Source organism: Cricetulus griseus, chromosome 3 (assembly GCF_003668045.3).
Source record: "Cricetulus griseus strain 17A/GY chromosome 3, alternate assembly CriGri-PICRH-1.0, whole genome shotgun sequence".
In the NCBI taxonomy this organism is placed as follows: domain Eukaryota; kingdom Metazoa; phylum Chordata; class Mammalia; order Rodentia; family Cricetidae; genus Cricetulus; species Cricetulus griseus.
The window spans coordinates 261,827,224-261,852,135 of NC_048596.1; the positions used below are offsets into that span (position 1 = coordinate 261,827,224).

A 24,912-nucleotide genomic window follows, 5' to 3' on the forward strand; every position below is an offset into this window, starting at 1 on the left:
ACTCCTGATGTCTTCAGCAAGCAGAAGCTGGTTTTGATGGTAGGAAAATGAGCAAGAGGTACAGGGAGTAGAGAGCTGAGGCGTGCTCTTGGAAAAAAGACCTTGCTTAACATGTGCAGGTTCCAGTTTCCATCTCTTAACTGCCCCCCTCCCCATCCCCCGGGTGATTTGATATTGAAAAGAAGGTAAGGAAGACCATGCTAAAGGGGTAAAGTCAGCACCGGGAGTTTGTGTGTTCTGCTTTGTGGAGTGTCTGGTCTGCTTGCCTCCTGGGGAGTAGAAGGAAACGGGTGCTGTGTCACCACTCTCCCCTTCTGTGGACTAGTTGGCCAGCATCTTTTGCTTGCCTCTGCCATTGTCAGGACCGGACTCCCAAGCACTTTTCTAGTGGACACAGCCTCTTCTCCATGGTGCACATTCTCTGATTGAAGGAAATCACTTCAGTCTTGCTGAGTCCCACTGTAGGAAAGGAACTCTTCCTGATGGGAGTTGTGCCTCCTGTGAAGGCAAGGACAGGACTTGTAGCCTTTCCGTTAACACTTGGATTTGGCAAAGTGGCATAGCCCTATGAAGTCTTGTACAAAGCTTAAAGCGGTATTCCCTCTAGGACAGCTATACATGCTGTCATTCTGATGTCTGCTCCCTTTCCCAAAGATTTTATCGTTGTCAGCCCACACTCTGACTTTGGCCTGACATGACTTTCATGCTACCCAGTGTTTGATTTTTGAGAACCATTCTAGAAAGAGAAGCCATGTTCTACTTCAAAGGAATGGGAGGGGGGCAGGCTGGAGAGTGGGAAGTGGGGCTCTGCTCCACTGTGGAGGCTCTCCCAGGTTAAAGGGGTTTTAGTGATGTCTTTGAGGAACCCAAGACTCTATTGTATCTAGAGTTAGCTAGTGCTTTTCCACCTCTGAAGAAATAACTCTTTTAAGAGATAGACTTAACCAGGCAGTAGTGGTGCACACATTTAATCCCAGAGGCAGGCAGATCTCTCAGTTCAAGGCCAGCCTGATCTATAGAGAGATACAAGACGGCCAGGACAGTTATACAGAGAAACCTTATCTCAGGGGGAAAAAAAAAGGAGGGAGGGAGGGAGGGAGGAAGGAAGACAGGAAGGAAGGAAGGAAGGAAGGAGGGAAGGAAGGAAGGAAGGAAGGACAAGAAATAGACTTAAACTATTACAGGTGGCCAGTGAAGCAGAAAGACTGTTGAGTCTGTTAAAGAAGGATTTCTGTCAAGTTCCTGGACTCCCACTTGAGGTGTCATAGACGGTGGTGGGAGATGGGAGGAAAGAGGGGAGATGGCCTTGACTTGAGCTACCTCTTAGGAATACATTCATTGAGCTAAACACTTGTCTGTACTGTGTTATGCTAATTGCTAGTGAAACGTTCTGGTGTTTGTGTTTCCAGTTTAATGAACATAGTTTCTCTTTTTGTTTTTCCCTTTCAGAGAGCAGTAGGTAATCAAAAGTCCTCAGTAGTTGAATTCAGCAATAAAGATGACTCTGAAATTAACAGTGAGCAAGATAAAGAAAATTCCTTAAGCAAAAGTGAACCAAGAAGAATTAAAATATTTGATGGAGGGCAAGTACATGTTTTCTTCTTAAATGTACATTTAAACTGGCCTTTTAAATGTACATTTGCTGTCCTGTGATGAAGACCTGCCAGGGGTGATTTTATTTAAAGGTTTCCTGACCACATGTGTTAGTAGTCTCTTAAGTAATACCATTTGATAGAGAAAATGATGACTAGGAAAAAATTTAGATCCTGGAGGCCTGTGAGAATATCTTGAGAGTAATCCTGGCTTCCATATGGACTTGCAGCATGGGATAGCTTGGAAAATTTCTCTTAAGGGAGATGTATATTGCCTTTTGCTGTCTTCCTGATTTAGTTCAAGAATAATGAACAAGCTATAAGAGCCAGTGTCAGTTATGATGAGAAAAACAAGCTACAAGAGCCAGTGTCAGGCAAAGCTTGATACTATTTTCAGGGTTTACAGTCATGTGTTGAATTTAATAATGAAAAAAAGTTCAACCTTGCATCTTCAAATTGTGGAAATATTTAAGAAGTAAATGTCACATTGAATGACTACAAGTTAGAATTAGCTGTCAGAACTTTAGGTGTGATGTAGAACCTGGAAATCTTCTTTCTTAAATGTACTTAAAATCATCGTAGATTGTGTATAAAAGTTGTGCTTTATTTTTTAGGTTGAGTTTTCATCAATAGTTTCTCAAAGACACAGTGTCCAATTTCCCTGCTCATTTTTCCCCTTTAAATTAGATACAAGTCAAACGAGGATTATGTATACGTCCGAGGCAGGGGAAGAGGAAAGTACATTTGTGAAGAATGTGGAATCCGTTGTAAGAAACCTAGCATGTTAAAGAAACACATACGAACCCACACAGATGTCCGTCCCTACCATTGCACATACTGCAACTTCTCCTTCAAGACTAAAGGTATGACATGTCCCTTTACACAGGAATTCCGGCCAACGTCCAGCTATGTGTTGTCTCTGTAAAGGACAAGTAGCTTCCATGAACTAACTTCCATCCTGCCAACATTGTAGTGTTTGTTCTTTATGTTTCTAGACCCTTTGAGGAAAGTGCTTCTAATTACAGAGTTTTAGAAATACATAAATATAAGTAACATTTTTAAAGGATCAGCTGTTTCTGTTTATATTTTACTCCCCAAAATATAGTGCCTTAACATTGCTAACATGCTTTCAGAATACTTACTTTGGGGCTGAAGAAGAAAAATAAGATTTTGCGATCACAAGTAAATTCATTTGGGTTCAAAAAGATTCAAGTAGGCTGGGGTCCTCAGGAGACCATGAGTTGCTCTCTGTCATCCATGGTCACTCCAGCAGGTATGACCTGTGCACCTGTGATACTCACACAGGTGGCCGTGTCAGCTGCCAGAGCAGATAGCCTAGAGCTGCTCCAGACGCATTTGCTCAGCACATGGGGTGACAGTGTTGAGAGGTTCTCTCTTCTGTGCCACATACAATGCTGTTAATGATGCTTTAAAGCAACCCAGAGTGGTCATCAGTAGTCCAAATTTAAACACTGCAAATGCCCAGGTGTCAGAAATAGGAGAAACTAAAAACTAGCATGGTAGGGAGATTATAAAACATCATAGTGGAGTCAAGGTAATATTCATGCCAGAGCTGGGGTTTAATACCTGTCAGGCTCCCAAAGTATGCCTGACCCTCCTTTCCATTGACTTTGGGCCATATGGGAAATAAGCAATTCAAAATGTCCTGAAATTAATGAAACTGTTAAGGTCCCAGGTAGAAAACTCTTGTAGAGGTCCTTCTACAACTTGGGAACCTTAGTACTCCATGGATGACCGTATTACTGTAGATGGACTTAAAATGAAAACGAAAACACATACAGGGAAGTGAGCAAGCCAGCATGAAATGTGTATACGTGTAAGAAATACATAACTGGAGAATATGTACCATTGGGCAAAAGTAGCTACCATCAAAATAGACAATGCAGATTTGAAAAACAAAATGCTGTCTATCACTGGTAATCACAAGGGTCATTGCAACTAACTGTTTTCTTGTATATAGTTTTAGTTGTTGGAATTGTTTCCACAGTGTATATGTTTGTTTTTAGTAAGAATGTAACTTTCCAGAGTCGACAAGTGCAGTACCAGAATAACACTACCTAAGTTTAATGAACATTCTTTTCCCTTAAGGAAATCTTACAAAACACATGAAGTCCAAGGCACATAGCAAGAAGTGTGTGGATTTAGGCGTCTCGGTGGGTGTGATAGATGAGCAAGACCCAGAAGAATCAGGTGAGCCTCCACCTGTGTTTTCAGAAGGCTGTTTACAGCATGCCAGTTATGTCACACACACACTCCCCTGCTTTATTCACTTATGCTATGGACTCATGATTGGTGTTTCCATGTTTTCTGCCTGCTTCTCCTGCCCCACTGTGGAAGAGTCAGCAATCAAAACTACAAGCTGACTCTTAAGTGCTTGGTTAACCTTCCCAAAGCATGTGTCTGGTCAAGCTGATCCTTGGCCGACATTTTGAATTGGCTTGAAATTACCAATATAAAGTGCACATCACTGGAGAATCCTCAAAATACGATCTGCTTCTTCACTCTTCTTGTTCTCATTGTCCTCCCTGTTCCTATTCTCATCATCCTCCCTTTTCCTTTTTTCAGTTGCCCTCCCTCTTTTCTCATTGTCACCCAGGCTCACACTTGAATGTCCTGTGTAGAGGACCCTCTCCCTGGTTCAGCCCCTCCCACAACACCCTGCCCTTCTCACCTCTGCCCCAGCCTGCACTGGTCACATTACTACTCTCTTTTCAATGTAAGAGGGCCCACTGCTGTTCAGAAATCCTGTCTGATTTTCCCTTGCATAGCCCCTACAGGGAACATTTTCCTTCTCTGACCTGGTTCTTAGGAGTTTCCTTGGAAAGCCTTTGGCCTGGCTTCCTTGTGTGATTATTCCATTTCCCTCTGTCCCTTCTGAGCTCCTGCAGTGTAGCATGAACAGAGCCCACTGCCTAGCTGTCTGCTTCTCTGATACTCAGCATTCAGCTCAGTGCCTGGAGGTCACCACTGTTCCTGGTGTTGTCAGAGACTAGTAGTGTGGCTCAGTGGTAGAGTACCTGCCTAGCATGCTGGGGGCCTCCATTCAGTCTCTAAGCCCCATGCCTTCCTAGTGAAAAGAACAAGAAAGGGGCACTATAAGCATTTGAGGATAAAACATTTTACTTGATGAAAAAACACTTACTGTCTTGAAAAAGTATCTTTCCCCTTAATACTGTTAACAAATGTAGGTAATTATTTCTGACCAGTGTAGAGGGGGAAACAAGACTTTTAGTCTATTCTAACCAGTCAGAGTACAGAAGTATTTTGTAGAGTTTCTGTTCTTAACCAAGAATTTATAAACTCATTTAATCCATTCAACCAGTCATAGACTGAATGAATCACCCTGAGTTAATTTCTAAACATGCAAGAGCAGCGACTTGGTCTAGGTAGCAAGAGCAATTCCAGTTTTAAAAGCTAGGAAGAATGTATAAGGATTTGAGTGAGGGTGTTTACCAGCCATTGACTAGAAAAGATACAAACTGCAGGCTATAACAAGCCACGCTTCCATCATGCACACTGCTGTGTTTCACTTCAAGATGAGCCTTAGGAGAATGAGGTAGCACATGCAGCTTCCTCTGAATTCTCAAGGGAAACTGGTACTTACATCCTAAACCGGAAAAGAAATGTAGTTCTGTGAATTGAACGTTGCTCGGTGGATTGACTTGCCAGTCCATGCACGTATCTACCCATTCTCTTTCGTATTTTCCTTTCATTCCAAAGCTGCCCTTAGGTTCCAAGTCAAACTTTATATAGCATGGTTCACTGTTAAGACAAAACAAGTGTCTTTTACTAGTTGGCCTTTTTTCAGTTTATGTTTTTTGGATTACTATATTTATGGGAAGTGTACTTGGTTTTGTCTGCTTTTATCAAATAGTAAAGCATAGTGCCCAAGTGCTAAATCCTAAGTGCTGTGTCATGTGGGGGGGCTTACAATTCTCCATCTCTGTGCCAACAAAATACAGTCCTCCCTTTGGCTGTTTTACAGGCTTACAGTGTAAGTATAAATACAATAGGCAGTTGTTTTAAACAATTGATCTTGCTTTTTCTGTTCTGTTTTTTCCATCTAAAAATATTTTAAATATACATATATGTGTGTGCTCATGCTGGAGATGGTGATTATAAATATTTTAAATGCATATGTGATCCTGGCTGAGGTGGGGATTATAAATATTTTCTCACATCTACCTCATCCTTCTCGTGCATTCAGTAAATTTCTTTGAAGGCACCACATGCTCCCTGATTCATTCCAGCTGCTCTCCTCTCCCCATCACACACAGGAGGATTTCTCTTTGATTTGTTTAATACATAGTCTATATTCATGAGCAGTGTATGGTTTTCTTCATGCTTGTGTTTTTAATTTGCAGAAAAAAATAGTACTTTGTATGCATGTAGATACATAGCATAGTATTCGTGCTTACAATATTATTTTCCAGAAGGAGTCTGCCATTTCCCCCACCTCTTCAGTGTTATCATTGTCTGGATTGGGCAGCTGGACTGCTCTCAATTGGACAGTCAGCCTGATTGGACTGATAATAGTTGTGTGTTTTCTTAATAACTGATGCTTGGCCTCATATTCTTTCTGCAGAGCTTTAGTTACAGATGGGATCTGGATGTGTGCAGGCACAGGTTGGGTGTGGTATGTGGGCATATGTGTGTGCAGGTGGGAAGATGAGGGGAAGGATTGAGGGGTGCTGTTCTGTCACTTGCTGCCTTATTCCCTTGAGTCGGGGTCTCACTGAACCTGGAGCTACACTAGTATCCAGCAAGCCCTGGCCATCCTCCTGTCTCTGCCCCCACCCCCTGCATTATGGTTATAGGTATATGTATGTCGTGTCCTAGTTAGGTTTCTATTGCTGACCAAGAGCAACTTGGGGAAGAAGTATTTTATTTCAGATTTACAGTATACAGTGCATTATAAAAATCCAGACAAGAATTCAAGAGAAACCTGGATGGGGGCACTGAAGCAGAGGTTAGAGAGGAGTGCTTGCTCCCCATGCCTTGCTCAGCCTGTTTTCTGACACAACACTGAACCACTTGCCCAGGGGTGACATCACCCATAGTAGGCTGAGCTTCCCCACATCAGCCATTAATCAAGAAGATACCCCTGAGCTTGCCTACAACCCAATCTGATGTGGGTACTTTGTCAGTTGAGGTTCCTTCTTCCCAGACACCCCTAGCTTATGTCTAGTTGGCACAAAAACTAACAATGCCTGGCTTTTTCTATGGGTTCTGGGACCTGACCATAGGTCCTCAGGCTTGAATCGGCAGCTCTCTGACCCCCTGACAAATCTCTCTGGCCCTATAGATTGAGATCTTTTTGTTCATAGCTTTCTAAATGTTTGGTGAGGAGGATTCAGAAACATTCAAAGTAGGGCTGTTTGTCTAGAGGCTGAACCAATTTTTAGCCTCCCTGTAACCTACACTATGCTGGATATTCTTTTTCAGTCTCCTTGGCTGCTTCCTCTGTCTCTCCATTCCTAACAAGTAGAAGATATATTAATGAGGATAGGCTATTGTTTTGTTCACTGTCTAGCGGCAGTAGGTAGTAAACAGTTGTTGATTGAAGTGATGGGGAGAAATGCCAAATGACCTAATAGAAAATACTTGATTATTAGTGCTTGTACAGGTTGTAATCAAATGGTAATTGTAATATACTATTTAGTATCCTTCACTGTCTGTAATGTTTCTGTTACAAGTCCAGATTGATACTAGATATTACAAAGGTTATGTTTGTTTATTAAGTTGTTGGGTTTTGATCGTTAGATCAAAATACCAGAAATTTTAAGTCTCTGATATTACATAGTCTCATCTATGATAATAATCTCTCCAGATTAGTAAATATATGCTCCATGTTTTCAGTAACTCCTACAGGTATATGTGTTCTTTTGGACTGCTGACAATACAGGAACATACAAGGCTGGTCAAGTCAGGGCCTGGCCCTTTCCCCAGTCCATTCTGTGGGAACCTGCTCTCTAACTCAGTAAAGAAAAGATTCCACTTTGTCTTTACGCATTCATACGCATCTATACACCCACACAAGACTGGAGTTACCAAAGGACACCACATCTGCTCCCCACCCAAGGGGAAATTAATTCCCTGTCAGAGAATAAGGGATCAGATTCCTTGAGCTGCTCTCTTAATAAAAGTATCCACCTACTCCGGTTTTGCTGTCATGTAAATAACTACTACACATATTACTTGGAGTTTGCTGTCATTTAATCTCTACTCCACATGGCAGTGTTAAACCAAAACAGCAGCACTAGCTCTCAGCATCATCACTACCCTAAATAATGCAAAGCCCAAGGGTCACAGGTGAAAAGCCAAATGATCTTTGCCTCCACATTTCTAGAGCATTTAAGAAAATAAAATTATGTAAGATTTAAGCAAATAAGCAGGATACATGGGTCTAAAGAGACTGCAGGGTCTTCAGTTGATGTAAAATGAAAGCAAATCAAAAGAAAAAACATACAAAATTTTAGCTACTTAGAATCAAAGTCCTGGCAGAGGACAGCTATCCAGCAGTGATCTTCAGGTATGAAAGCTTGAAGCAGTTGATTTTCACTGGCCCCAGCAGAAACCCCGAAGATGTCAAGGGTCACATCAATGAGAAGTCAAATTTAAATCTCACATAGTTTCTTCCCACTCTGAATTCCCTTGCACAGTATTCCATGCCTCCCACCCCTTCCCTGGTTGTGGCTCAGCCTGCCTGATACATCCTCTGTCATTCCTAAGCCCTCTTCTTCCCTTCAATTTGGGCACCTTTGCCCATAAAGAGCATTGTCTGGGAGGCTTAAGTTATCTACCCCTACACCAAGACATTTTCCAATAAAGTTATGGAAGGATGAGTCTACCCTGCCTTCCTTCTGGGATACCCTAGGCATCCTTGCCATTGAGCCACATCTGGATTCATCCTCAATATCTAAGCCATGGGACCAAGGCTCCTGGAGGACAGAAGTGTTCATACTTGGCCTTGTCTGTGCAGTGCAGAGATAATGCATGGGTCAGAAAGACCCAAGTGCATGCCATCACAGTCCCCACTGTGCAGGGCTGTATGTAGTTAGGTGTCTTTTCATCACTCCAGTACTGGAGGAGGAATTTAGGGCTTCCTATAGGCTAGGCACATGCTGTACCCTCAATCTACCCTTCAGCCCTCAGAGGTCTCTGTCCTGGCTTAGACCTGTTCCTTCTATGGGACATCAGGCTGAGCACAGTGAAAACTGGAAATCTTAAGTAACCGAGTGAGTTCTTTCACCCCCTGGGTATTTGCCTCTACATGGGTGAAATTTGTCATTCAATCCTGACAACAGATTGCAGCAATCCACTGTGTAATGCAGTAATGAAAGAAGTAGCCAGAGTGAGCCATACGTCCTTTCAGAAACCAATACTAGGAAACCCAAGTCTGGAGTAACTGGAAAATGGTGACATCATCATCTTGAGTATGGTGACACACTGTAGTCCTATCTACATGGCAGGCTCAAGGCATGCAGATCTCCTGAACTCAGAAGTTTTCAGGCCAGTCTGGGCAACAGGGATAGACTATCTCAATAAAATAAAATACAGTAAAAATCCCTAAACAAAAGGTTTTCTCTAGGTCTCACTAGGAGGTGCCAACAGGCAGGTAGTTATGTCTGTCACTGGGTCCTGTGGTTCTTAAAGAAGAACTGTTAGTCAACTGTGGAGTTGGCCCCATAGGTAATGTGCTTGATGTACAATATGAGAACCTGAGTTCAAATCCCCAGAACCAGCCTAAATGCTATGCATAGCAGTGCATACCTGTAATCCCAGGAACCTGCTGGCTGGCCAGTGTAGCTGATACAACAAACAGTGATAGACATTGTGTCCCACTGTAAGCAGTCCAGGAAGAAAACTAACATCCCTGGCAGGTGAGGGCACACACACACACACACACACACACACACACACACACACGCACGCACGCACGCACGCACGCGCGCGCGCGCGCACACACACACACGCACACGCACACGCACACGCACATGCGTACACATATACCCCATATACACACAAAGAAACGAGAATTAAGAAGGCCTGGTACATTTTGTACACATCCATGAAAGTGCCCCCTTGGTTTTTAGGTCTTGATTATTACAGACATGGGAAATGGGACAAGTCTTTAAAAACAAGCTGAAGGACGTAATTCAGGAAATTGGACTCTTCCAGAAGCCTCAGAACAGTGCTTTTACATTTAACAGGCACATTTAGGGTCCTGGTTATCAAACTGGATCTTTCTCCAGGACATAAAAAAATCACTACCAAGAAGTGCCTGAGCTTTTCTTTCCTCATTAACTGACGATGCGCCTGAACTGCCCCTGCTCGTCATTGTTTAAACACCATCACCATTTGGTAGCATCTCGCTCAGCCAAACAGCTCCCTGGGAAAACTTCACTTTTATAAATACGCTTTCATTGAGTTACTCCTTTCCAGTCGCCTTGTTTGTTTGTTGTGAGACTTCTTTTTTATTTTTTTAGATTATGTGCATGCATGTTTGACTGTAGGTTTGTGCATTGTGTGTGCAGTGCTTTTGAGGCCAGAGAAGACACTGGATCCCTCAGAGCTAGAGTTAGAGGAAAGCTGCTTGACATGGGTGCTATGACTTGAACTCTGGTCCTCCACAAGAGCAGCACACGCTCTGTCCCCTGTGTGGTTTTCACAGAAGGTTTTCTTCACAGTTATTCCAGCTGAGCTTCACTGTCTTCAAGGCATTATCTTCAGTCTCTCTGTTGTTTTCTGTTGTTCCAGAAGCATTGCCCAAGGTATCAGATGATGGGTTTTCTTATGCAGGTTCTCCCGTGACAGTATTCAGTGAAGGTCAAGATAACACAGGGTGAGACAGCCAGAGACCCCTGAGCTTCATGACTCTACTGCCTTAGCCAGAGTGGGCTTTGTAGCTTCCTCTTTCATCCTCTGTCACATGACTCTGTGATTGAATTCTCACTGGAGCAAACTCAAGGGTGGCGAATCAATCAAATCTGAATATACATTTTTATACACCAGCCATTCTAATTTGGACATTTGAAATTTAGAAGTTGTTTCCAGTTAGCTTAAAATTAGCAATGCGAGCTATATTTGTAGTATACGCTCATGAAAAGTTAGTCCTTCCAAGCCCTCATACTGCACATTCCTGTATTCTTGCCATATAAAATTATATAGCCTCGGGAATTTTGCTCTTGTGTTTTGAGGGTCTTAGGGAATGTGTCTTAGTTTGCACCTTTGTGTCAAAAGTGGTGCCACCAGCAATTTGCTTTACAGCCTTTGATCCAAAGAATGTTTTCATCAACAGAGTGCTACACTTCAACACAAGGAATGTTAATGTGTGCCCTCAGCTGCCACCACAGGGACAACAGCCTCAAAGGGCAAGTGCAGGGAGAACCATGCTTTTCAATGGAATTTTAAGTACTGACCTATATGCATGAGATAATGATTTAGACTACAGGTTCGGAAAGCCTGTATCATGTTTACTGTTAGAAACAATTAGTGAATTTTAGAAAAGTACTAGTAATATTTTCCTTCTAAATGAGGCCTATTGACTGCCAGCACCAGAATTCTTTTACAAACATCCATTGCTTTGAAGAAACACTTTTTTGTAGAATATGAAACCATAATGGCCCTTAAGATGTATACTTAAAGCAGTGTTGATAGCAATTGTTTATGAACAACACAGCAAGGGTGGTCTTTTGGTTTATTGCCTAAAGCTAACAGATCTGCAGTTCTGGCCTGCTGTGTTCATATAGGTTGTTTTCATAATTTAAATAGAACTATTATTCACAAGCTTTACAAAAATGTCCCCCTGGTTGCTGTTGTTTGGCTTTCAACCTAGTATTTCCTAGCCCAGGAGGAAAACAAAACCAGACTAGCTATAATAACAAAAGAGTTGGGGAGGGGGCCCTGTGTTCTGGGTTGCAGCTGGCTCTGGCTCCAGCTCTTCCAGCAGGTGTCACTGTCTGGCAGCAATGGGGGCAGATTGTGGTCATCCAGGCAGCCTTGGGAAGAAGGTTGTTTCCCAAATAAACTTTCAGGGAGTCTTGTTGTAAGCTTATGAGAGCATTCCTTTTGGAGAAAAAGACATTGCTATATTAAATGATTCCCTTTCCCCTCCTAAGTTAAATTGCACAAGCAAAAAAAAAGGAATAGTTTTGTGATCTAAAAGTTGTGTTGTGTTTAGAAACATTTACAATGAATGGAGAATGCATCTAGAGGAACAAACTGCATGGGGCTTTTAAGAGCCATTTATTTATGAATTTGTTAAGCAAATGTGGATGTCTATGCCTTTTCTACAGCTTCCAATGGCTCCAGAAGGACTAGCCATAGCATTTGTCTTCCTGGGGTATTCGCCTATGTTGTACACACCAAAATAAGTAATGGCTGCAGTGTGATAGGAATCGTGTTGGAATAGTGACAGGAGACCAGGGTTCACATGCTGGCTGTCATAGCATGGTGGTTTGATTTCGAATTGGTAATAGGATACGAACAACTGGACCCCAGTGACCTTTTCCTCAAAAGGGCCGGATAGTAAATATTTCAGGTGTGCCAGGCCATATGTTCTCTGGTATTTGTCACCATTAGCAAACTCTAGTTGTACTACAGCATACAAACAAGCCTGACTGTGTCCCCATAAAACCTTCTTTATAAAAACAGGCAGTGAGCTAGATATGGTAGTGACCAGAGTTGCCAAGCCCTGGTAACCAAGGCACTGAGAGTCCTGATGTAGTTACTGTGTTAAATAGCCCAAGCAATTTCATAAATTCATACTTGGTGAGGTTTTGGAGAAGTGGTCAAGTCCATGTCATCTTCTCTGGCATACTTATAAAAGCCACAAACAGGGCTAGAAAGATGGTTCTGCAGAGGCATGGATAATGATATATGGGACTAGGTTCAAATATAGGTTAGATATAATTCATTTTGGGGAGAAGTCACTTACTAAGAAACAGACGGCCGCCGCAGGTTCCCGCTCTAAGGATCCGCACAGGCTGCTCTCTGTGACCTGGCGGGATGTAAGAGAGAGCAACCTGCCCCACCCCAGACCTGGGATGCAAGAGAGAGCAACCTGCCCCACCCCAGACCCAAACTCACTGCCTGTCATGTCCTCACCTGTAACCACACCACACGTATGGGCAGGGTGGATATCTCACTACATGGCTCAGCAGCTAAGAACACTTACTGCTCCTGCAGAGGATCCAGGTTTCATTAATACTAAGGTCTCTTCTGGCCTCCATCAGCTTTGCATACACAGCATTGCATATATACATAATGCAGGCAGAATACTCATACACATAAAAATAAATAATTCAAAACATTTTAAATAAATAATAATAATATAAACCAGCCAGGCACTTCTGTGGATACAACCTCTTCATTGCCAGCAGGCTTCTATGGAAGCTGACCAGGCTGTTTAGAGTCCTGCTGTGAAACTCTGTTGTCAGAATGTGACATGGCCATTGTCTCCTTGAAATCAGAACATCTGTCATTACCTGTATGAGACAAGATCCAGCCTACTCACATTCCTGGTTGAAGTTATAGAGAGTTTATAAGGTTCAGCTACCATGTATGAGGCCCTTCTCCCACCCAAGGATATCTAGGAGGCTAACAGTTGTTGGGGTTGGGTTGACTCTTCTTAGTGTTATAGCTGCCCATATATATCCTGGAAATAACCCCACTTCCAAGCAAGCTGGAATCAAGTGGGATGATCCCTGAGGTCTGGCTAGCTATAGTTCTTAGAGCTTTATTCAGATGTCTCCAGGAGCCTGTATCTTCTGTTCAGGTATGTTACCTACCTTATAATTTTATTTCATTCCAAAATAGTGGCCTTGTTTGACAAATAGGTGATGATCCACTCTTCATTTGTGGATTTCCAAAACTTTGACAGTGGTCTCTCCCTATGGGAAATTCTAGACAGTGATTCTGAGAAAGAAACACCCTTCTCTCCAAATCCTGGGACGGGAGCTATAAGAAAAGCATACCAGCCTCTCCTTAGGTTCTCTCTCCATTTTAGGCTTATGGCTCTGTCTAGGAAGACAGCCATCCTGTGGTTACAACATATCCTGATAATTCTTAAACTTTGATAGTTAGGAAGATGTAGCATTATTATTAGTTCAATTATTAGTTTACATTCCCTTGGACTATAGTCTGCTATGCATAATCAAATAATTATATGGAGCTTTTAATGTCTCTCCCTATAAACAAGGAGCTCATGTGTATCTTTAATAAGCTAGCTTAATGACTATAATCTATTGTTGACCTTTTAGATCATCCTGTAGTCAATTTTAAATATGGCTGAATGGAAGTGTTTAGCACAGACAGTGAGGATTGAACCTCGAGTCTGACACTTGTGAGCTGTAGTACAACAATAAAACTCATTAACAGCATTTTCACTTGCTCTAACCCTTAATTAGTGCTTGTATTAATTATGATCAGGTGGTGGTGCTTGCATTTAGTGTTAAAAGCTAGGTTCTTTACTAGTATAGATGGAATGAGAGTGGAGCCATGTTGCTTTCATATGTACAACTGGATAAGAAATGCATGAAGCATAAGAACTCTTGGGTGGTTAAAAAAAATGTAAAGCATATGTCTAGGTTAGGGCAGATACCATAATTTTCAATTCCTCAAAATTAATCAGTAGAAGAGTTAGGATTCATTTTAAGAATCGACTCCTACTAAACAGTGGGCAAATACTTCCCAGAGAAGTCTTAATGTGACTGCAGGGTCTAGAGGATCTAGTTGGGTTTATGAGACAAAGTAAAGACCCAGAAGCACAGACAAGTCTTTCTTTTCTAACTTTAAAAAATTATATATATATATATATATATATATATATATATATATATATATATATCTCATATGGGAAAATTGTAAAACTATCATGGAGAGTTCCTGAATACTCTTTACCCAGCTTCCCTTGTATGGTAGCCTCACATGGCCATAGCACACCTGTGGACACTGGAGTTGACCTCAGCTCATTATTGTTGACTCACGTTACACAGGTCTAAGGTGACATCTGTTAGGACTCTGTACTGAAAGTTTAACTGTCTTCCCTTCATAGGTACTGAATACCTGTGGAGGACTTTGAAACCATGTGTGCCCTGTTTATCCAAAGCTGACCTTGTCAGTGGCATCACTGTGGCTTTATTAACTGAACTTTTCTATGGAGTTACTCTCTTCATCCATCCACTTGTATCTGTGGACTCAGAATGCACTTTATTCCTTGAGTCATTACTAGGTCTTGTGGTTAATGAGTGTCTCACTCAGGTTCCAGCATTGGACATATACAATAAGAGCCCTTCAGGTCTGACCCAAACTGGTTATCTTTTCTAAGCAGTTCCTTTCTTTAGAACCCATCCCCAGAGTTATGCATTTCTCTAAGAACCCCTGGTCCTTGTTGCTCAAGGAACCAAGACCTAGCTGGCTGCTGGCTGGTGTACTCATTGCTACCAACCACCACCTCTTTGTGCATCAATCATTAGGTTTAATTACACAACTGATGTGTGCATATTTGTAGCATAAACAAATGTTACACATCGTTGCCTAATTAAACAAATACAACATAAACAAATTCAACATACCTTTATAGTTAAAGTAATATTCTGCAACAGCTCACCCCAGGACCTGCTTCATTGTTTTAGTTTACATGTAATCCAGCACATTCACTGTGTATAGTATTATAGGTTTTGACAGTGTATAGGATTATGTGCTCACATGCCCAGTGCCATGTAGGATAGTTCTGTCACCTGCAGATCCCATGGGCCACTCCATATAACCCTTTGCAGTGTCTCACCTAGCTTCTTTTTCAAGAATGACATGGAAAAAGCAGCATAAAATATGTGCTTTTGGAGTCTAGAGGGATGGCACAAAGTCCTTGCTGCCCTGCCAAAGGACTAAAGTTCACTTCCCATCACTTATGTGGGAGGGGGAGCAGGCTCACAACTACCTGTAACTTCAGCTTCAGCAAGACCCAAAGTTTCTGGCCTGCAGATATGCACTCTTCTATGTTCATAATTAAAAATAATAAAAATAAATGTTAATTATGTAGTTTTGTGAGTCTTACCTCTTTCATGTAATGAAACATGAAGATTTGCAACTCTGTGAATCAGTGCTTCGCTCTCTTTGTATCACTGAGTAGTATTCCATCAGAGCTGCATGCTGCATCTCAGTACCCACCATCCCATTCAAAGATATCTGAGATGCTTCTAGTTTTTGGAGATTATACTATAGAAACTTTAGTGTGACTCTAGGTTGGATTTGAGACCTAGAAAGTCACACAGAAAGTCCAGTCATGTTTGGAAGAAACATCCACTCTTCACCAGCACCCATCATTCTCCAACAATGGTAGAGGTTTTGCATTTCCCTATCTTTAAAGTCATTTTCAGTTTGCATGGAATTCTGAGTTTGTTAGTTTTCTTACCCCTGTTATGATACTGAGGATTGAACGCAGGCCTCTCATGCTTGCTTACTAGGCAAGAACTCTACCACTGAGCTACATCTTTAATTTTTTTTTTTTTTTTTGAGATGGGGTCTTCTTCTGTTTCTCAAAAATTTGAAAAAAAATTTCAAATTTTTGTAATTGGTGGGGACTGGTGGTGTGTACTGCCAGTCCCTGTGTTATAGCATTGGTTACTCATGATCCATCTCCCACATGAAGCTCTTATCAGACATTGCATGTTATTCATATTTTCCCATTAAAGATTTGGATGCTTTAGTCATTGATATTTCAAATTCCCTATCAGTTAAAAATCTGTGTCATATCTATCTGACTAGTTCTAAGGGCATCTTTATCTCTTTGGAGTGTTTGGCATTTGCTTTTTGTAAGCCTTGTAATTTTATGTTCAAAGTTGGCCATCTTATATTACATGGAAAAGTTGTATAAGTCATTTTCATGCTTGGAATGGGCATGCCCTGCAGGCTGTGTCATCAGTGTCAAGTGGCACAAGATTACCCGAGAATAACTCTGGCTGCTGTCTGTGGTCACTGCACAGAGATTTCATGTTCCTCTAAAGATACCTTGTGCTTTGGGTGGGGGTTGGTTTACAAGAATGGTATCTGTTCAATATTTCAATTGATAGTCTTTCTTTGCGGCTGAGATTTGGTATCAGTCTCTGTTCTGAACCTCCTTGCCTTCCCCGTCCTGGGCAGCTCCTTAGCTTGGCACTGGGTATAAAAACAAAAGCTAGTGCACACTTCTGTTCTCACTGGGTTCCATACATTAACCGTGTTCTTGGCTTCCTGGGTTCTAGTTGCTTAGGTCCTCTATCTCTCCCCTGGATCGGCAGTAATCTTGTTCTTCCCACAAGATGGAAATTCCATTTCCTCCTGTCTCTTCCCTATTGCAGCGAATGTCACCAGCATCTGAGGTCATCAGTCCCCATTGTCTTAAGACTTTTGTCTTAAGACTTTTGTTTCTACAGTGGAGAGAGGAGAGAAGGGTCCAAATGAAGTTCTTTGCCTCTCCTTAGACTGCTGTTCCTCTCCCAGATTGGAGTCAAATGGAACACTTGTTAGCATTCGGCACCGAGCGCCTAGATGGGACTTCATGGTGTAGGCACCTACAGAGTCCCAGAACGAGCTGTCACAGTCTTAACAATAGACACCTGGCTACATATAACTTTGAGTCTGTTGACCATTTTTAATTCTTTTTCATTTTACATACTAACCCCAGTCCCTCCTCCTCCCCCCTCAAGGCCTTACCCCTCTTTCAACCATTTTTGATGAACTTCTGTGGCCAGTATTCTGCTACCTCTATCCCTAGTGACACATGCTCTTATCTGTTTCCTTGTAGACACTGTCTTGCCTTAGATTTGGGCTAATGATTGTCCCAAATTTTAGTTCTTCACTGAGTGTAAAGTTAGGCCTACTCTTGTTTTTAACAAGGCAATAGTTTTTAGGGTAAAGCAGGATCCAGCTTAGCTAGACTTTGCAGAAAGTAAGCATTTGATGAAACTTTCCTTTTGAGTAGCATCTTCTGGCCAGCCAGTTCCTTGTTGTCTTTTCTTTTTCCCCATTTTCTGAGGCACCCAGAGTTTCCAGGTACTCATCCAGAAATCACTCATTCCATCATGGGTGCTGGTGGAACTCAACTAATTAATGTTGTTCTATTTATTTTACAACGTAATAGTAAGACCTTGAAAACAAAAAAAAAATCTATCTTTGAATGTTTTATCTTTGACTAATTCAATTGTAAAAATAACACATTCTAGTCTTTTCCATCCCATAAAATCACCCCCCAACGTTTCGGTGCATAGTTCTGTAAGAGTTTATCTTTGTAAGAATTTATTGCCATGCAGAAAGAATATTAACATAAATGAATATTTGGAATATGCAGTAAAAATATCAACTGCATATTTGTTTGCATTTTTTTTCCATTTTTCAAAAATGAAGAGTGGGCTCCTTTTCTAGGGACTACTTCCCAAGAATCAGTGAGTACCTACAGCCTCAGCTAGTGCTCCATGCTGTTTTTCATGGACACAGTAAAGAATCAGCAGCAATAACACATGGACTAAAATAGTTACACCAATATACCATAATAATGAAAATTATCTAGTGGCCTCCATAATGTGTTTTCTGCACTGTGTTCACACTTCTTGCATGCAAAGCTCCGGGGCTGAGACCAAGTGGGATAGGATAAGTGGTGTGGGTGTTGTGTATGTAGCAGTGACACCGCAGCCCACCCGACAGTACCTGACACGCGCGACATCCTTCTACCAAGACAAGCTACTAAGTGATTAGCAGGCAGGTATTTGTTTACCGCTGGACAAAGGGCTGATCCATGTTACAGACAAGACAGAGCAAGCTGGCCACAATCTTATCCCACTATTCAGAACCATGCATAGGATAAAACCTATTATTTCTGTTTTCCTCTGTTTAATTGTTACTTTCTTGACCATAGTCCAAAACTGAAGCCAATGTCCTAGTTTAATAAAAAAAAAAAATTGAAATGCATCACATATAACTAAACCATATATGGTCTGAACCCATATGGGCTAGTGACAAAGAAATAGTGTAGATATTTTCTCATCCTTCCCTTAAATGTTAGCTTTCCACTCTGCATGATTTTAAATAGTGACTTTTTTTTTTTTAAATCAAGCTCCACATGAATGCATAAGAATTTTGACAGGATTACTTGAATATCTTGAATAGTTCTTGAAAAGTGATGTTAGTATTAATGATATTTGTAGATACTATCTCGGTTTTTGTAAGAAATTGGTCAGTTCATACAGAAACAAGAAGAAATGCCAGTGAATTCTGAAAAGAGGAGAGGCGACTGTGGTGATGATTAGTGAGTAAAGTGCTTCCTATGCGGCTATGAGGACTTGATCCCCAGCCCCCGTGTAAGAAGCTGAGCATAGCGGCGTATGCCTGTAACCACAGCACTGGGGAGTAGACACAGGCAGGTTTCCAGTGCTTCACTAGCAAGCCAGTCTAACTGAAACAAGTCTCAGGTTCAGTGAGAGACTCTGTCTCAAAAACAATATGGAGAAATGGTTGAAGAAGCCAGTATGTCAACATTCAGCTTCCATGTGCACCTGCATGGGTGACTGATCACACACACACACACACACACACACACACACACACACACACACACACACACACACACACACACACACACAGGGACAGGGGTATGGCTTTAAATATCAAATGAGCATTATTACTAAGAAATCAATTAAAAAATGTTTCTGATATAATTCAAATTTTACTAACAAATCAAATACCATCAAAGTCAGAGTGTGCTAATTTCTTTAATAAAAGGAAGATACAGTTGTATAAACTGATGACATGACCACGCCATGGTTATGGGGAAGGAAGTTTTTTATCATAGGTCTGAGAGAACAGCGGAGGCATATGGATGTCTAGAGCAGACAGAGAAAGTGGTAAACTGAACATGGCAAACTGACTGGACCTGGCCACAAGAGAAGCAGGAGCCAAGCACAGGAGTTGGGGAGGGGGGGCATAGCGAGAAAGAGAGGGGGAGAAGGAGGCCAGGAGGAAGGCAAAGAGAGTGGGAACCTTGAAAATTGCAGTATTACAGAGAATGAGTAACTGGGGGAGGGGAGAACCCATGAGCTATGGAAGTTAGGTTTCGGGAGGAGGTAAGAAGAGCTAGAGTGGACTTAGAAGTGTGTAATAAGTACGTGAAATACTGAGGAAGCCTAGAGGCCAGCTTGCTATGCTAATGGGCACCACGGACAGCCATTTGTCCCTTCTGTCTTTTGGAATTCGGGGAAATGGAGTTTCCTTTGGACCTCACAATAGTAAGATAGAAAAAAAAGCTTAGGAATAGTTGATTTTTTTTTTATGTTTTTGTCATACTAGAATTTTTCAAATACATTTGAGGCTTTCATTACATCTCACACTGCTTGTCCATTTCTCTTTGAGGGCTGGTTTCATGTGCCTCCCTGCTACCCTGACCTGAACCCTCACCCTCATGTCCTTCTCTGAGTCCCTGCTACTTGACTGGCTGCTTCTCAGCATTCTGCTGGTGTGTGTTCTGGGTAGCCCTATCTTCTGTATGCATCACAGAGTGTTGCCAAGCTTCTAAACGTGAGAAGACTGTTTTTGTGTAATTTTAGAGCATTCTGTAACAATTCCTCTTGGTTGTCATATTAGATGAAAAGCAAAGATTTGGTTATGAGCGGTCTGGATATGATCCTGAAGAATCTGATGGCCCTGACGAGGACGACAATGACAATGAAGAGGATGATGAGGACAGCCAGGCAGAGTCTGGCCTCTCAGCAGCACCCTCAGTCACAGCCAGCCCACAACATCTTCCATCCAGAAGTGGCCTTCAAGACCCTGGGAGTGTAGAGGAGGACCTTAGAGTTCCCAGTTGCTTCTCAGGGGTACACACAGACCCTATGGACATTCTACCTAGAGCATTACTCACCAAGATGACTGTTCTGAGCACAGTACAGCTTGACCCCAACAGGACAGACTTACCAACAAAGGCCAGGCACCATACTGCAAAAGAGGAACATGAGATAGTTCCTCATGTAGACACTCCCAGGTCCCCAGATGTTACCCCCAGGTCTCCCGGCCATCAGATGTCTGTGGATTACCCCGGATCTGATGTTCTGAGAAGCCCCACAGCTGCACAGACTGTTGCTTCAATACAGGTAGATGAGTGGTGGTGGTGGTTTTGTTTTATTTTGTTTTGTTTTCGTTTTCTCCTCTTATTCCATTAGGAAAACCTAATAGATTAAAATTTTAATTCATTTATGAGCATATGAGTATGTATCTTTTTGTTGTTATAGTCAATGACAGAATTCATTTATGTCTGTTAAAGCCTTGTTAATTATCTTGACAAAAATCCACATACTGTATTATAGCCTATGGTGCCTCTTTAAAAAATACTCCTTTATTATTTTCTGTTTTCAAAAATCACAATAAAATACGTATGTACCAATGTAAACTCACATCCTGAGACTTGAGGATCACGTGGTTGACTCGTTTTTCCACTAGCGTGGATATGGTTGGTTACAGCATGTTATCCAAATTCTGTGCTTTGTTTGCTCCTGTCAAGAAAATAGCTACTAGGCTTCATGACAAAATTAACCTGACACAAAAATGATTCAAGAATTCATGTTGTTTGGATGAGCAAACAGCTGGGAGAGCTTGGGAAGGTTTCCTTCCAGGAGGAAGCTCAGGGCCGGACACACAGCTCCCGGTGGAAGACACACAGCAAGTGCACTGCATGTTTTTCCATGGCTGCCTCCTAACCAACAAATAGTTGTCTCTCCCTGACAGTTCTCTTCCCTCTCCTAGGTGTGAAAGAAGGCAACAGGGCTTATTTCTTAATGGGACAAGATGCTTCTTCCCACTATTATAATGTTACATACTAGCCTCAACTAATTGAATGTCAATTTAATATAGAGATTGAATTATAATGTGAACTAATGCAGCTCCCTAAAACACACACACACACACACACACACACACACACACACACACACAAATGCATGTATATATTGTCAAGAAAGGGGCAGTATTTAGATGAGATTAAATTCACCGGTGGAAGGGAGGGTAGGCAAGATTCATCCCTCCCTAAACACTGTGTTCTAACTGCTGTATCTCAGCATCTCTCACATAACTACCAGTACCTAAAAATTCAGTCTTCAGTAGACATTTTATCAACTTACGAGTCAGTGAGCAAATAAATGAACAACTGCAGACCTTTGTCTTCATAACAGCTCTTCATTTCATGAATGAATAATTTTTCGGTTAATTTTTTTCCCAGTTGAGTTGATGCTCACAGCCAACTAATATGGCAATTTCTCAACATTTCCTAGTCTCTAAAATAAAGTGGTGATGTTACCATGCCAGAAAAATGGCATCAACATAAAAATATAACCATGCTCATCTATTATTATAAACTGATGATACCCAGGAAGCTGGTTTGCAGATTACAAAGTGCCTTATAAAATATTTTTCTGGTATTGTAGTAGGAAAGAAATTAAAAATGAAGGTTTCTTTGTTGTTGTTGAAACTTTTAGCAAGCCAACACATGTAAAATAGAAACATACACTCTTAACTCATTGAAAAGAACAGACTGCACACTAGTACTTAGTCATGATGAAGGAGGCTCTGTTACCAAGGCTCATTGTCTCTTGTCTTTTAGGACTCATCATCTGTAAGACTGCCTCCTGTTGTAGCCCAGCTCAACCCTCAGCCAGCAGCCAGGATTCGTTCCTCAGCCTCACCTCACTCTGACAGTCAAGAACCGAAGCAGCAAATAACCTTGCAGCCTTCCCCCGGCTTACCTTCCCCTCAGACACATCTGTTCAGCCACCTACCCTTGCACTCCCAGCAGCAATCAAGGACCCCCTACAACATGGTTCCCGTTGGCGGTATCCATGTGGTGCCTGCCGCCTTCACATACTCCACTTTTGTACCCATTCAGGCCGGACCAATGCAACTTACCATCCCCGCTGTGAGTGTTATTCACAGAACCACGGGTACCCCTGGGGATACCATCACCCAGGTTTCTGGCACTACCAATCGCCCCACCGGAGTGGCTGAAGTGAGCAGTGTTGTGCCATGTATCCCCATCGGCCAAATCCACGTGCCAGGCCTGCAGAACCTGAGTTCCCCAGCCCTGCAGTCGCTCACATCCCTGGGTATGGAAACCGTCAACATCGTGGGCCTGGCCAAGGCCACCGTGGGCCCGCAGGTGCACCCCCCAGGCCTGGCCCTCAACGCAGTGGGGCTGCAGGTTCTGGCTAATGCGTCTGCACAGAGCAGCCCCGCCCCGCAGGCGCACATTCCAGGTCTCCAGATCCTCAACATCGCCTTGCCCACCCTGATCCCCTCGGTTGGCCCCGGCCCGGTGGCCGTGGGCACCGCGGGAACCCCCGAGACTGCGGCCGCCAACAGCAAAGCCCCGGAGTTGCAGACACCCGCCGCCGCCCAGGGGCACAGCGCCGAGCCGCCTCAGGGCTCACCCGAAGGCCCGCAGGAACCCCCCAAAACAGCGCCCGGCGCCTCCGCAGACCACGCAAGGCCTGAAGGCCCAAGCAAAATGGACACCAACAAGGCGGCCTCCGCGAGTCACGTGCTGCCCGGGCGGTCCTCTGCGCAGGCGCAGCCGGCACCCACACCGGAAGCTTTACAGAAGGCTGCGGCTTCAGGGCCTCCCTTGCTCCCTGCGGACAGACCAGCTCCCAGGCCCCCAGGACCCCACAGGCAACCCATTGTGCACTTCAGCGATGTGAGCAGCGATGACGACGAGGACAGGCTTGTCATAGCAACCTAGTGGTTTATTTTTTATTGAGTTTTTTTAATAACAGGTTTTTTTTTTGAAAACCTTCCTTTCCTTAAAGCACATTTTTCTGGCATAAATTCATGACTAATCTTTGTGCAATCATGAACTTTTGACCAATAATTGTTGTTTTGTGTCAACTCCAGCCATTTTTGTACATGTTGTATAGACAATTGTGCCTTTTAGGAGTTTTATGTTTAGAATCTGTACAGATGGTTGAATATCTATATACATACAAATATGTTATATATGTATATGAAAGCCAGGTAGTTGTGTTTAGTAGGAACCTGTCAAATAAATCAGATTATTAAATTATATGTTGCACTGTTAAATATAAATTTTTATGGCTGTGGGCAGTTTCTGTGTGTAAATTAGTATATAAACCCCATATTTATTGTATTCATATAGTCTTTGCAAATGGATCTGTCATTGTGTAAGACAGTAACCGTACACTTCAGACAGATTTTCTGTGTTATGAACTGTTTCAGTAAAATACTGTTTACCGACTTCAGTTGTGCTTAAGTCATGTTGTGCTGTCTTTAAACCTCTTTGGGAAAGTAGCCCCAAGGCCTGAGCCTTCCACAACCGGTCCTTAGTTCTGAGAGACAAGGCTTTGGTGGTCTCTTTCCCTGTGAAACTGACTAGAGCTCAACAATTGGGAGCTAAAGGTAATTTTTTTCAGTTCTTGTTTTTATTAAAGATAATTTTTTCATAATTGTCAGGTGTAGTTTTGTAGCTATTTACTTGTTAGAGGATTGAATTCTTAACATTTCTATAGAAGAAAAGAGCTATGAAAACTATAAATTAAGTGAAAAAACAGTACTGAGATCCACAATACTCCTTCTTAGACCTTAACTCTATGTTCCTTAGAAAGGGCTCCTGTTTCTTGCAGATCTGCTTTTATGTAGAGAGTTCTGATCTGGGAGGAAACCCTAGGCTTCTAATTTAAGTGACTCTAGAAGTGATTGCTCCTATCCTGAGAAATCCAACTCAGTCATTTAGGAAGATGGCAATTTTCACTGCAACTATTTGCCTTATCTAAGGATTGCAGGTGGCAGGTTTGTGTAGAAAATATTTCACGTTGGGATTTCAATATTTAGCACAACTTTAGGTCAGTGTATCAAAGGTTTAAAATGTTCTCTTCATGAAGCAAGTGAGACTATCTTGGATGGGAGGGTGCAAGGACTTAGGGGTCACTCTACTAGCCACCCTGAAGATCATTTCTGTGGCTTTGGGAATGACACCTAGAACCACACCCATCTGTCCTGTAATTAGGATTGCCATCCTGCACTCCAGTGACAAGCAGGATCTGGATCTATGGTGCTGTAGACATGTGTTTTTTCTCACACCAGTACATTTTGCATCTTAGGTCATTAAATACCCACAAATAGTGCAGACTTCATTTTGAAAAGAATCCTAGAAAACTCAACTATAGAAGTTATATTGCTCTAACAGTGTAGTGGAAAACAAGTTCTATTACCCAATTTCTCACAATCATTGTTTTAACTTCTTGTTGTGACCGTGTTTTCTACGTTT

At 42.2% G+C, this 24,912-nt stretch overlaps 1 protein-coding gene across 3 annotated transcripts in view; it reads left to right on the top strand.

The window, feature by feature from the left end:
* The window catches only part of Hivep1 (HIVEP zinc finger 1), a 127,088-nt gene extending 102,997 nt beyond the window's left edge, over positions 1 to 24,091 (top strand). For all 3 annotated transcript variants that reach the window (XM_027410419.2, XM_027410423.2, XM_035442933.1), the window contains 5 exons: positions 1,450 to 1,583; positions 2,280 to 2,455; positions 3,702 to 3,803; positions 20,229 to 20,734; positions 22,237 to 24,091. In XM_027410419.2, coding sequence (XP_027266220.1) covers positions 1,450 to 1,583; positions 2,280 to 2,455; positions 3,702 to 3,803; positions 20,229 to 20,734; positions 22,237 to 23,370 — 2,052 coding nt within the window. In that variant the 3' untranslated portion in view covers positions 23,371 to 24,091. The remainder of the gene's footprint in view (positions 1 to 1,449; positions 1,584 to 2,279; positions 2,456 to 3,701; positions 3,804 to 20,228; positions 20,735 to 22,236) is intronic.
* Positions 24,092 to 24,912: the final 821 nt, after the last annotated feature.